General features: G+C 51.4%; 1 protein-coding gene across 3 annotated transcripts in view; it reads left to right on the top strand.

Moving 5' to 3' along the window:
- ABHD1 (abhydrolase domain containing 1) overlaps window positions 1–12,484 on the top strand; it is a 141,131-nt gene continuing 128,647 nt past the window's right edge. Inside the window, exons 1-2 of one of the 3 annotated variants that reach the window (XM_083178991.1) lie at window positions 1–82; window positions 171–269. In XM_083178991.1, the coding sequence (XP_083035117.1) occupies window positions 78–82; window positions 171–269 (104 nt within the window). In that variant the 5' untranslated portion in view covers window positions 1–77. Of the gene's footprint in view, window positions 83–170; window positions 270–10,599; window positions 10,670–12,484 lie in introns of those variants that run through there. The other 2 variants (XM_083178992.1, XM_083178994.1) reach the window with 2 other exon arrangements.

The raw sequence follows: 12,484 nt of genomic DNA, 5'->3' as shown, positions 1-12,484 counted from the left end.
TCTATACTGATCTCCCTGGTTCATGTTTACCTCCACCCAGTGGCAGTTACCAGCATCCAGTGGCAGTAACAAGCATCATGCGGTAATTGCTTGCATCCACTGCCAGTTAACTTTATCCAACACCTGTTACCTGCATGCAGCACCTGTGCTTAACCTGATTCTACCACCAGTGCACCTCCTGATGTCCGGTCCAGTATCCTGGTCACTCGTTCCGGTCTCCAGTCGTATCCTGTATCCAGCCAGTCCAGTTGTTTCCAGTATCCGATCTGGTACAGTCCTATCTATATCTTGTCTCATCTCATCAACACTAATACCCTGTATAATTCAGTCATACAACTATACATTCATCATTCTGCTTTCAATGCCAACTCCCTGGTGATCCAGTGGTCAGGACACCGCTCTCTGCTGAAGCCAGGGTTCGATTCCCAGTCAGTGATTGATCTGTCTCTTTGCCCGTTTCCACCCTCTCGCACAGATTTCACACACACACGCCGGGTTCACAAACTCATATAATGTGACAGCCCTCCCTTATTATTATTTATTTATTTATTTTTGTAAAGTGCAACGGATTCCGTTAGTGTCTTATATAGCGCAGCAGATTCCGTTACAGTGTTTTATATAGCGCAGCAGATTCCGTTACAGCGTCTTATATAGCGCAGCAGATTCCGTTACAGCGTCTTATATAGCGCAGCAGATTCCGTTACAGCGTCTTATATAGCGCAGCAGATTCCGTTACAGCGTCTTATATAGCGCAGCAGATTCCGTTACAGTGTCTTATATAGCGCAGCAGATTCCGTTACAGCGTCTTATATAGCGCAGCAGATTACGTTACAGCGTCTTATATAGCGCAGCAGATTCCGTTACTGCGTCTTATATAGCGCAGCAGATTCAGTTACAGTGTCTTATATAGCGCAGCAGATTCCGTTACAGTGTCATATAGCGCAGCAGATTCCGTTATGGTGTCTTATATAGCGCAGCAGATTCCGTTACGGTGTCTTATATAGCGCAGCAGATTCCGTTACGGTGTCTTATATAGCGCAGCAGATTCCGTTACAGTGTCTTATATAGCGCAGCAGATTCAGCTACAGTGTCTTATATAGCGCAGCAGATTCCGTTACAGTGTCTTATATAGCGCAGCAGATTCCGTTACAGTGTCTTATATAGCGCAGCAGATTCCGTTACAGTGTCTTTTATAGCGCAGCAGATTCCGTTACAGTGTCTTATATAGCGCAGCAGATTCCGTTACAGTGTCTTATATAGCGCAGCAGATTCCGTTACAGTGTCTTATATAGCGCAGCAGATTCCGTTACAGTTTCTTATATAGCGCAGCAGATTCTGTTGCGCTTTACAATACTAGACAGTGATAAAACAAACTGGGTAACAACATACAAGCATGGAGGTAGGAGGGCCCTGCTGCAAGCTTACAATCTATAGGTATATAGGATGGAAACACAAGGGAAGGCACCAATAATAGCATAGCAGTCCCACCAAGTTACAAGTCCAGAAGGGAAGCTATATAATATATAAGTGCATCAGAGGGTTATGTGTGCGGTATATAAATATGATAGGCTTGCCTGAAGAGGTGAGTTTTCAGGGAACGCATGAAAGTTTGGATGCTAGTGGAGAGTCTTATAGTGCGTGGAAGGGCATTTCATAGGATGGGAGCAGCCCGATGAAAGTCCTGCAATAGTGAGTGGGAGCTAGTGATCCGTGCAGAAGAGAGACACAGATCTTGTGTAGAGCGGAGTGGTCGAGATGGGAGATATTTTGTGATAAGTGCAGAGATATATGCTGGTGCAGTATGGTTAATAGCTTTATATGCGAGTAGAAGTGTTTTGTATTGAATACGGTAATATACAGACAACCAATGGAGGGACTGGCAGAGCGGATCAGCAGACGATGAGAGTCTTACAAGGAAGATCAGCCTAGCAGCAGCATTTAGAATGGATTGCAGTGGTGAGAGTCTGTTCTTGGGAAGACCATTAGGAGACTATTGCAATAATCAATGCGGGATATAATGAGTGCATGGATAAGAGATTTGGTAGTGTCTTGTGTGAGATAGGGCCGTATTTTGGATATGTTTTTTAGATGCATGTAACATGATTTGGAGACAGATTGAATGTGTGGAAGAAAGGACAGTTCAGAGTCAATGATGGCCCCTAGGCAACGAGCTTGTGGAGTAGGGTAGATTGACGTCAACAGTGATGGCAATCTGAAGATGGTAACTGTTCTTAGCTGGTGGGAATATAAGTAATTCCGTTTTGGAAATATTGAGTTTGAGGTGGCGAGAAGACATCCAAGATGACATAGCAGAGAGACATTCAGAAACTCGACCCAAGACCATTGGTGACAACTCTGGGGTTGATAGAAAGATTTGAGCATCATCCACATATAAGTGATACCGAAATCCGAAAGAGCTGATGAGTTTGCCAAGAGAGGAGGTATAAATTGAGAACAGCAGAGGACCTTAGACTGAGCCTTGCGGAACGCCGACTGACAGAGGTAATGAGGAGGAGGTAGTAGAGTCAGACTGAAAGAGCGATCAGATAGGTAAGATGAGAACCAGGAAATGGCTGTATTAAGACCTAGGGAGTGCAGTGTTTGTATGAGAAGTTTGTGATCAACTGTGTCAAATGCTGCAGAAAGATCTGTAGTAATGGCCTTTAGACTTGACAGTTACCAGAACATTCACCATTTTAGTCAGTGCTGTCTCAGTGGAGTGTTGGGAAAGAAAGCCTGACTGAAGCGGGTCTAATAGGGTGTGAGTTAAAAAAGTGTGTGGGGCGAGAGTAGACAAGTCTCTCGAGTAGCTTGGAGAGGCATGGGAGCTGAGAGATAGGACGGTAGTTAGAGAGAGCGTTCGGGTCAGAATTATGTTTTTTCAGAATGTGAGTAATCACTGCATGTTTGAGCACCAGTAGCAAGAGAGAGATTATATCCATAATGCTCACAATGCCAGATACTGCACTTACTATTATTTTCTTTCTGAAGCCGTATGGGGCACAGGTGGCAGCATGTGTCACTGGAGGTAGAGTATGGAACACAGACAGGAAACCTGGGGCAGAGGAGGAACAGGTTGCAGCATGTGGCACAGTAGGTGGTGGCAGCATGTGGCAGAGTAGGTATGGAGCACAGGTGGCAGCATGTGGCAGAGTAGGTATGGAGCACAGGTGGCAGCATGTGGCAGAGTAGGTATGGAGCACAGGTGGCAGCATGTGGCAGAGTAGGTATGGAGCACAGGTGGCAGCATGTGGCAGAGTAGGTATGGAGCACAGGTGGCAGCATGTGGCAGAGTAGGTATGGAGCACAGGTGGCAGCAGGTGGCAGAGTAGGTATGGAGCACAGGTGGCAGAGTAGGTATGGAGCACAGGTGGCAGCATGTGGCACAGTTGGTATGGAGCACAGGTGGCAGCATGTGACACAGTTGGTATGGAGCATAGGTGGCAGCAAGTGGCAGAGTAGGTATGGAGCACAGGTGGCAGCATGTGGCACAGTAGGTATGGAGCACAGGTGGCAGCATGTGGCAGAGTAGGTATGGAGCACAGGTGGCAGAGTAGGTATGGAGCACAGGTGGCAGCATGTTGCACAGTAGGTATGGAGCACAGGTGGCAGCATGTGGCACAGTAGGTATGGAGCACAGGTGGCAGAGTAGGTATGGAGCACAGGTGGCATCATGTGGCAGAGTAGGTATGGAGCACAGGTGGCAGAGTAGGTATGGAGCACAGGTGGCAGCATGTGGCAGAGTAGGTTTGGAGCACAGGTGGCAGCATGTGGCAGAGTAGGTATCACAGATGGCAGAGTAGGTATGGAGCACAGGTGGCAGCATGTGGCAGAGTAGGTATGGAGCACAGGTGGCAGCATGTGGCAGAGTAGGTATGGAGCACAGGTTGCAGCATGTGGCAGAGTAGGTATGGAGCACAGGTGGCATCATGTGGCAGAGTAGGTATGGAGCACAGGTGGCAGAGTAGGTATGGAGCACAGGTGGCAGCATGTGGCACAGTAGGTATGGAGCACAGGTGGCAGCATGTGGCAGAGTAGGTATGGAGCACAGGTGGCAGCATGTGGCAGAGTAGGTATGGAGCACAGGTGGCAGAGTAGGTATGGAGCACAGGTGGCAGCATGTGGCACAGTAGGTATGGAGCACAGGTGGCAGCATGTGGCAGAGTAGGTATGGAGCACAGGTGGCAGCAAGTGGCAGAGTAGGTATGGAGCACAGGTGGCAGCATGTGGCAGAGTAGGTATGGAGCACAGGTGGCAGCATGTGGCAGAGTAGGTATGGAGCACAGGTGGCAGCATGTGGCAGAGTAGGTATGGAGCACAGGTGGCAGCATGTGGCAGAGTAGGTATGGAGCACAGGTGGCAGCATGTGGCAGAGTAGGTATCACAGATGGCAGCATGTGGCAGAGTAGGTATGGAGCACAGGTGGCAGCATGTGGCAGAGTAGGTATAACAGATGGCAGAGTAGGTATGGAGCACAGGTGGCAGCATGTGGCAGAGTAGGTATGGAGCACAGGTGGCAGCATGTGGCAGAGTAGGTATGGAGCACAGGTTGCAGCATGTGGCAGAGTAGGTATGGAGCACAGGTGGCAGCATGTGGCAGAGTAGGTATGGAGCACAGGTGGCATCATGTGGCAGAGTAGGTATGGAGCACAGGTGGCAGAGTAGGTATGGAGCACAGGTGGCAGCATGTGGCACAGTAGGTATGGAGCACAGGTGGCAGCATGTGGCAGAGTAGGTATGGAGCACAGGTGGCAGCATGTGGCAGAGTAGGTATGGAGCACAGGTGGCAGAGTAGGTATGGAGCACAGGTGGCAGCATGTGGCACAGTAGGTATGGAGCACAGGTGGCAGCATGTGGCAGAGTAGGTATGGAGCACAGGTGGCAGCAAGTGGCAGAGTAGGTATGGAGCACAGGTGGCAGCATGTGGCAGAGTAGGTATGGAGCACAGGTGGCAGCATGTGGCAGAGTAGGTATGGAGCACAGGTGGCAGCATGTGGCAGAGTAGGTATGGAGCACAGGTGGCAGCATGTGGCAGAGTAGGTATGGAGCACAGGTGGCAGCATGTGGCAGAGTAGGTATCACAGATGGCAGCATGTGGCAGAGTAGGTATGGAGCACAGGTGGCAGCATGTGGCAGAGTAGGTATAACAGATGGCAGAGTAGGTATGGAGCACAGGTGGCAGCATGTGGCAGAGTAGGTATGGAGCACAGGTGGCATCATGTGGCAGAGTAGGTATGGAGCACATGTGGCAGAGTAGGTATGGAGCACAGGTGGCAGCATGTGGCAGAGTAGGTATCACAGGTGGCAGAGTAGGTATGGAGCACAGGTGGCAGAGTAGGTATGGAGCACAGGTGGCAGCATGTGGCAGAGTAGGTATGGAGCACAGGTGGCAGCATGTGGCAGAGTAGGTATGGAGCACAGGTGGCAGCAAGTGGCAGAGTAGGTATGGAGCACAGGTGGCAGAGTAGGTATGGAGCACAGGTGGCAGCATGTGGCACAGTAGGTATGGAGCACAGGTGGCAGCATGTGGCAGAGTAGGTATGGAGCACAGGTGGCATCATGTGGCAGAGTAGGTATGGAGCACATGTGGCAGAGTAGGTATGGAGCACAGGTGGCAGCATGTGGCAGAGTAGGTATCACAGGTGGCAGAGTAGGTATGGAGCACAGGTGGCAGAGTAGGTATGGAGCACAGGTGGCAGCATGTGGCAGAGTAGGTATCACAGGTGGCAGAGTAGGTATGGAGCACAGGTGGCAGAGTAGGTATGGAGCACAGGTGGCAGCATGTGGCAGAGTAGGTATCACAGGTGGCAGAGTAGGTATGGAGCACAGGTGGCAGCATGTGGCAGAGTAGGTATGGAGCACAGGTGGCAGAGTAGGTATGGAGCACAAGTGGCAGAGTAGGTATGGAGCACAGGTGGCAGCAAGTGGCAGAGTAGGTATGGAGCACAGGTGGCAGCAAGTGGCAGAGTAGGTATGGAGCACAGGTGGCATCATGTGGCAGAGTAGGTATGGAGCACAGGTGGCAGCATGGGGCAGAGTAGGTATGGAGCACAGGTGGCAGCATGTGGCACAGTAGGTATGGAGCACAGGTGGCAGCATGTGGCACAGTAGGTATGGAGCACAGGTGGCAGCAAGTGGCACAGTACGTATGGAGCACAGATGCCAGAGTAGGTATGGAGCACAGGTGGCAGAGTAGGTATGGAGCACAGGTGGCAGCATGTGGCACAATAGGTATGTGGCACACAGGGGCTGGCTGGCAACTTTTAGGCTGGGGGGCAAGTACAGAGCCCCGGCCCATAAGTAAAGGCCAAAATGGAGGTTTTCAGTAAAAAAAAAATATATATATATATATATATATATATATATACAATATGTGTGTGTGTGGGGGCGGCCCCTTTATAACATTTTTTTTTTAAATATTAAGACTGCCGTTTTTGTGGCCACTCAAAAAGGGGCATGTCCTTCACATTATGCCACAAAATAAGCCAAAATTCACATGGACTGAGCCAACATTCACATTATGCCACACGGATTGCGTCAAAATTTAAATTATGTCACACGGAATGGTCCAAAATTAACATTATGCCACATGGAGTGGGCCACAATACAGGGACCATGTCGGCGGGGACAGCATGGTTGTAGAGAGATGCAGGGACAGAGATGGCAGGGACAGTGTCAGCGGGGATGCAGGGACAGCGTAGTTGGAGACACAGGGACAGTGACGGTGGGGTGACACAGGGTGCTAGGGCGGGATAGAGAGATGCAGGGCACTAGGGAGGGCAGACAGATGCAGGGCACTAGGGAGGGCAGAGAGATGCAGGGCACTAGGGAGGGCGTAGAGATGAGATGCAGGGCACTAGGGAGGGCAGAGAGATGCAGGGCGCTAGGGAGGGCAGAGAGATGCAGGGCGCTAGGGAGGGCAGAGAGATGCAGGGCACTAGGGAGGGCGTAGAGATGAGATGCAGGGCACTAGGGAGGGCAGAGAGATGCAGGGCGCTAGGGAGGGCAGAGAGATGCAGGGCGCTAGGGAGGGCAGAGAGATGCAGGGCGCTAGGGAGGGCAGAGAGATGCAGGGCGCTAGGGAGGGCAGAGAGATGCAGGGCGCTAGGGAGGGCAGAGAGATGCAGGGCGCTAGGGAGGGCAGAGAGATGCAGGGCGCTAGGGAGGGCAGAGAGATGCAGGGCGCTAGGGAGGGCAGAGAGATGCAGGGCGCTAGGGAGGGCAGAGAGATGCAGGGCGCTAGGGAGGGCAGAGAGATGCAGGGCGCTAGGGAGGGCAGAGAGATGCAGGGCGCTAGGGAGGGCAGAGAGATGCAGGGCGCTAGGGAGGGCAGAGAGATGCAGGGCGCTAGGGAGGGCAGAGAGATGCAGGGCGCTAGGGAGGGCAGAGAGATGCAGGGCGCTAGGGAGGGCAGAGAGATGCAGGGCGCTAGGGAGGGCAGAGAGATGCAGGGCACTAGGGAGGGCAGAGAGATGCAGGGCACTAGGGAGGGCAGAGAGATGCAGGTTGAGGTGGAAGCCGGGGAAAGGGGGAATTGGCTGGTACCGAATTAGGATGAGAGATGCTGCATGTTAGAGGAGAGCCAGGACAGACTAGGTGGGAGCTGGGGACTGTCACACTCATTAAAGAGAGTGAGGGGACTGTCACTGCTGCGATGCTGACACATCCCTTGTAGCAGCAGGTAAGGTAGGAGGAGGAGAAAGTACAATAGAGGGGACAGAGCCATGTGTTTACCTGGTCTTGCGGGGGCTGGGGTGGCTGTTATAGATGTGGCCACCTCTCAGAACTCTATCTCTCCCCCAGCCCAGCCCGACTCACACTGCCGCCGCCACCGCCGCTGCTATCCCCTCTGGCAGGCGTTTGAAATATGGCTCCAGTTCGTGAGCCAATCGGAGCTCGCGTCCCGGCAGCCAATCACCGCGGCTGCCGGAACACGAGTTTTGATTGACTGGCGGCTGGTGCCACATATTAAATAGAAACTAATTGACTGGGGTGGGGGAAGCCTGTGCTTTACAGTGCGCTCTGCCTGTAATAGGGAGCGCAGGAGGGGAGAGGGGGGTATGAATGTGACTCGAAGTGGCGGCGGCCCAAGACACTGGGTAACAGAGTGGCCCGGGGGGCACATGGCACCCTGCCCCCCGGCCCAGCCCGCCACTGGTGGCACAGTAGGTATGGAGCACAGGTGGCAGCAGGTGGCACAGTAGGTATGGAGCACAGGTGGCACAGTAGGTATGGAGCACAGGTGGCACAGTAGGTATGGAGCACAGGTGGCAGCAAGTGGTACAGTAGGTATGGCGCACAGGTGGCAGCAGGTGGCACAGTAGGTATGGAGCACAGGTGGCACAGTAGGTATGGAGCACAGGTGGCACAGTAGATATGGAACACAGGTGGTAGCATGTGTCACAGTAGATATTACATATAGGTGGTAGCCTGTGGCACAGTAGGTATGGAGCACAGGTGGCAGCAGGTGGCACAGTAGGTATGGAGCACAGGTGGCACAGTAGGTATAGAACACAGGTGGTAGCATGTGTCACAGTAGATATTACATATAGGTGGTAGCCTGTGGCACAGTAGGTATGGAGCACAGGTGGCACAGTAGGTATGGAGCACAGGTGGCACAGTAGGTATGGAACACAGGTGTAGCATGTGTCACAGTAGATATTACATATAGGTGGTAGCCTGTGGCACAGTAGGTGTGGAGTACGTGTGGCACAGTTGGTATGGAGGACAGTAGGTATAGAGCATGGGTGGTAGCATCTGGCGCAGTAGGTAAGGTGCACATTAGGTATGTAACACAGATGGCAGCATGTGGCACAGTAGGTATGGAGCACAGGTGGCACAGTAGGCATGGAGCACAGGTGGTAGCAAGTGGCACAGTAGGTATGGAGCACAGGTGGCACAGTAGGCAAGGAGCCAGGGGGCAGCATGTGGCGCAGTAGGTATTAAATATAGGTGGTAGCCTGTGGCACAGTAGGTATGGAGTACATGTGGCACAGTTGGTATGGAGGACAGTAGGTATAGAGCATGGGTGGTAGCATCTGGCGCAGTAGGTAAGGTGCACATTAGGTATGTAACACAGATGGCTGCATATGGCACAGTAGGTTTGGTGGAAAGGTGGCAGCATGTGGTACAGTAGATATGGATACAGGTGGCAGCATGTGGTACAGGAGGTCCAGTAAAAAGGTGGTACAGTATTCATGGAGCACAGGTGGCAGCATGTGGCACAGTAGGTATGGAGCACAGGTGGCACAGTAGGTATGGAGCACAGGTGGCTGCATTTGGCACAGTAGGTATCGATCACAGATGGCAGCATGTGGTACAGGAGATTTAGTAAAAAGGTGGCACAGTACAGTAGGTATAGAGCAAAGGTGGCAGCAAGTTACACAGTACAGTAGGCATGGAGCCCAGGGGGCAGCATGTGGCGCAGTAGGCATGGAGCCCAGGGGGCAGCATGTGGCGCAGTAGGCATGGAGCCCAGGGGGCACAGTAGGTATGGAGCACAGGAGGTATAGAGCATGGGTGGTAGCATGTGGCACAGTAGGTATGGCGCACAGGTGGCAGCAAGTGGCACAGTTGGTATGGAGGACAGGTGGCAGCATGTGGCACAGTAGATATGGTGCACAGTAGGTATAGAGCATGGGTGGTAGCATCTGGCACAGTAGGTATGGCGCCCATGTGGCACAGTATGTACGGAGCACAGATGGCTGCATGTGACACAGTAGGTATGGAGCCCAGGGGGGCAGCATGTGGCACAGTAGGTATAGAGCATGGGTGGTAGCATCTGGCACAGTAAGGAGTGCATGGTGCAAATAAGGTGTGGAGCACAGGCGGTAGCAGGTGGCGCAGTAGGTATGGAGCGCAGGTGACGCAGTAGGAATGGAGTGCAGGTGGCACAGGTTTGGAGCGCAGGTGGTTTGGAGCACAGGTGGCACAGTAGGTTTGGAGCACAGGTGGCACAGTAGGTTTGGAGCACAGGTGGCACAGTAGGTTTGGAGCACAGGTGGCACAGTAGGTATGGAGCACAGGTGGCACAGTATTTATGGAGCACAGGTGGCACAGTATTTATGGAGCACAGGTGGCACAGTAGGTTTGGAGCACAGGTGGCACAGTAGGTATGGAGCACAGGTGGCACAGTAGGTTTGGAGCACAGGTGGCACAGTATTTATGGAGCACAGGTGGCACAGTATTTATGGAGCACAGGTGGCACAGTATTTATGGAGCACAGGTGGCACAGTAGGTATGGAGCACAGGTGGCACAGTAGGTATGGAGCACAGGTGGCACAGTAGGTTTGGAGCACAGGTGGCACAGTAGGTTTGGAGCACAGGTGGCACAGTATTTATGGAGCACAGGTGGCACAGTATTTATGGAGCACAGGTGGCACAGTAGGTATGGAGCACAGGTGGCACAGTATTTATGGAGCACAGGTGGCACAGTAGGTATGGAGCACAGGTGGCACAGTAGGTATGGAGCAGAGTAGGGAGCATTGTGGACTAATCAATGTCTGCACTGTACAGCATGTGGTTGGTGAGGGCAAGCTTCCCAACACAAAGATGGCGGCTTTTCTCTAAGGGTGGGAGGGTCCAGGTTCTTCCTGTGGGCGTTGCACAAGGTCAGTGCTGTGACAGATTCTCCGTGGGAGAAGTGAGTTACATTTCCTGGGTCTAAAGAGTAAGTGTGTAACATTGTGTAGTGTGTGTGTCATACCGGGCTCATTGTGTATATGTATGTGTAGTGTGTGTGTCATACCGGGCCCATTGTGTATATGTATGTGTAGTGTGTGTCATACCGGGCTCATTGTGTATATGTATGTGTAGTGTGTGTCATACCGGGCTCATTGTGTATATGTATGTGTAGTGTGTGTGTGTATCATACCGGGCCCATTGTGTATATGTATGTGTAGTGTGTGTATATCATACCGGGCCCATTGTGTATATGTATGTGTAGTGTGTGTGTGTGTGTGTGTGTGTGTGTGTGTGTATCATACATGGCTCATTGTGTATGTGTAGTGTGTGTATCATACCTGGGTCATTGTGTAGTGCTGTGTGTGTGTGTATCATACCGGGCTCATTGTGTATATGTATGTGTAGTGTGTGTATATCATACCGGGCCCATTGTGTATATGTATGTGTAGTGTGTGTGTGTGTGTGTGTATCATACATGGCTCATTGTGTATGTGTAGTGTGTGTATCATACCTGGGTCATTGTGTAGTGCTGTGTGTGTGTGTGTATCATACCGGGCTCACTGTGTATGTGTAGTGTGTGTATCATACCGGGCTCACTGTGTATGTGTAGTGTGTGTATCATACCGGGCTCACTGTGTATGTGTAGTGTGTGTATCATACCGGGCTCACTGTGTATGTGTAGTGTGTGTGTCATACCGGGCTCACTGTGTATGTGTAGTGTGTGTGTCATACCGGGCTCACTGTGTATGTGTAGTGAGTGTGTCATACCGGGCTCACTGTGTATGTGTAGTGTGTGTGTCATACCGGGCTCACTGTGTATGTGTAGTGTGTGTATCATACCGGGCTCACTGTGTATGTGTAGTGTGTGTGTCATACCGGGCTCACTGTGTATGTGTAGTGTGTGTATCATACCGGGCTCACTGTGTATGTGTAGTGTGTGTATCATACCGGGCTCACTGTGTATGTGTAGTGTGTGTATCATACCGGGCTCACTGTGTATGTGTAGTGTGTGTGTCATACCGGGCTCACTGTGTATGTGTAGTGTGTGTGTCATACCGGGCTCACTGTGTATGTGTAGTGTGTATCATACCGGGCTCACTGTGTATGTGTAGTGTGTATCATACCGGGCTCATTGTGTATGTGTAGTGTGTGTATCATACCGGGCTCACTGTGTATGTGTAGAGTGTATCATACCGGGCTCACTGTGTATGTGTAGTGTGTATCATACCGGGCTCATTGTGTATGTGTAGTGTGTGTATATCTCATACCTGGGTCATTGTGTAGTGCTGTATGTGTAGTGTGTGTGTATCATACCTGGCTCATTGTGTATGTGTAGTGTGTGTGTGTGTATCATACCCAGCTCATTGCGTATATGTGTGTGTGTGTGTGTGTGTGTGTGTGTGTGTCATACCGGGCTCGTGTATATGTATGTGTAGTGTGTGTGTGTGTGTGTGTGTGTGTATCATACCTGGCTCATTGTGTATATGTAGTGTGTGTGTGTGTGTGTGTGTGTGTATCATACCCAGCTCATTGCGTATATGTATGTGTAGAGTGTGTGTGTGTGTGTTTGTGTATCATACCTCGCTCATTGTGTAGTGCTGTGTGTGTGTGTGTGTGTGTCATACCGGGCTCGTGTATATGTATGTGTAGTGTGTGTGTGTGTGTGTGTGTGTATCATACCTGGCTCATTGTGTAGTGCTGTGTGTGTCATACCGGGCTCACTGTGTATGTGTAGTGTGTGTGTCATACCGGGCTCATTGTGTATGTGTAGTGTGTGTGTGTATCATACCGGGCTCATTGT

This window comes from Crinia signifera, chromosome 3 (genome assembly GCF_055691185.1).
Source record: "Crinia signifera chromosome 3, ASM5569118v1, whole genome shotgun sequence".
Classification (NCBI taxonomy): Eukaryota; Metazoa; Chordata; class Amphibia; order Anura; family Myobatrachidae; genus Crinia; species Crinia signifera.
Note: the sequence above shows the minus strand (reverse complement) of the source record. Positions and strands in the feature narration are given on the sequence as shown.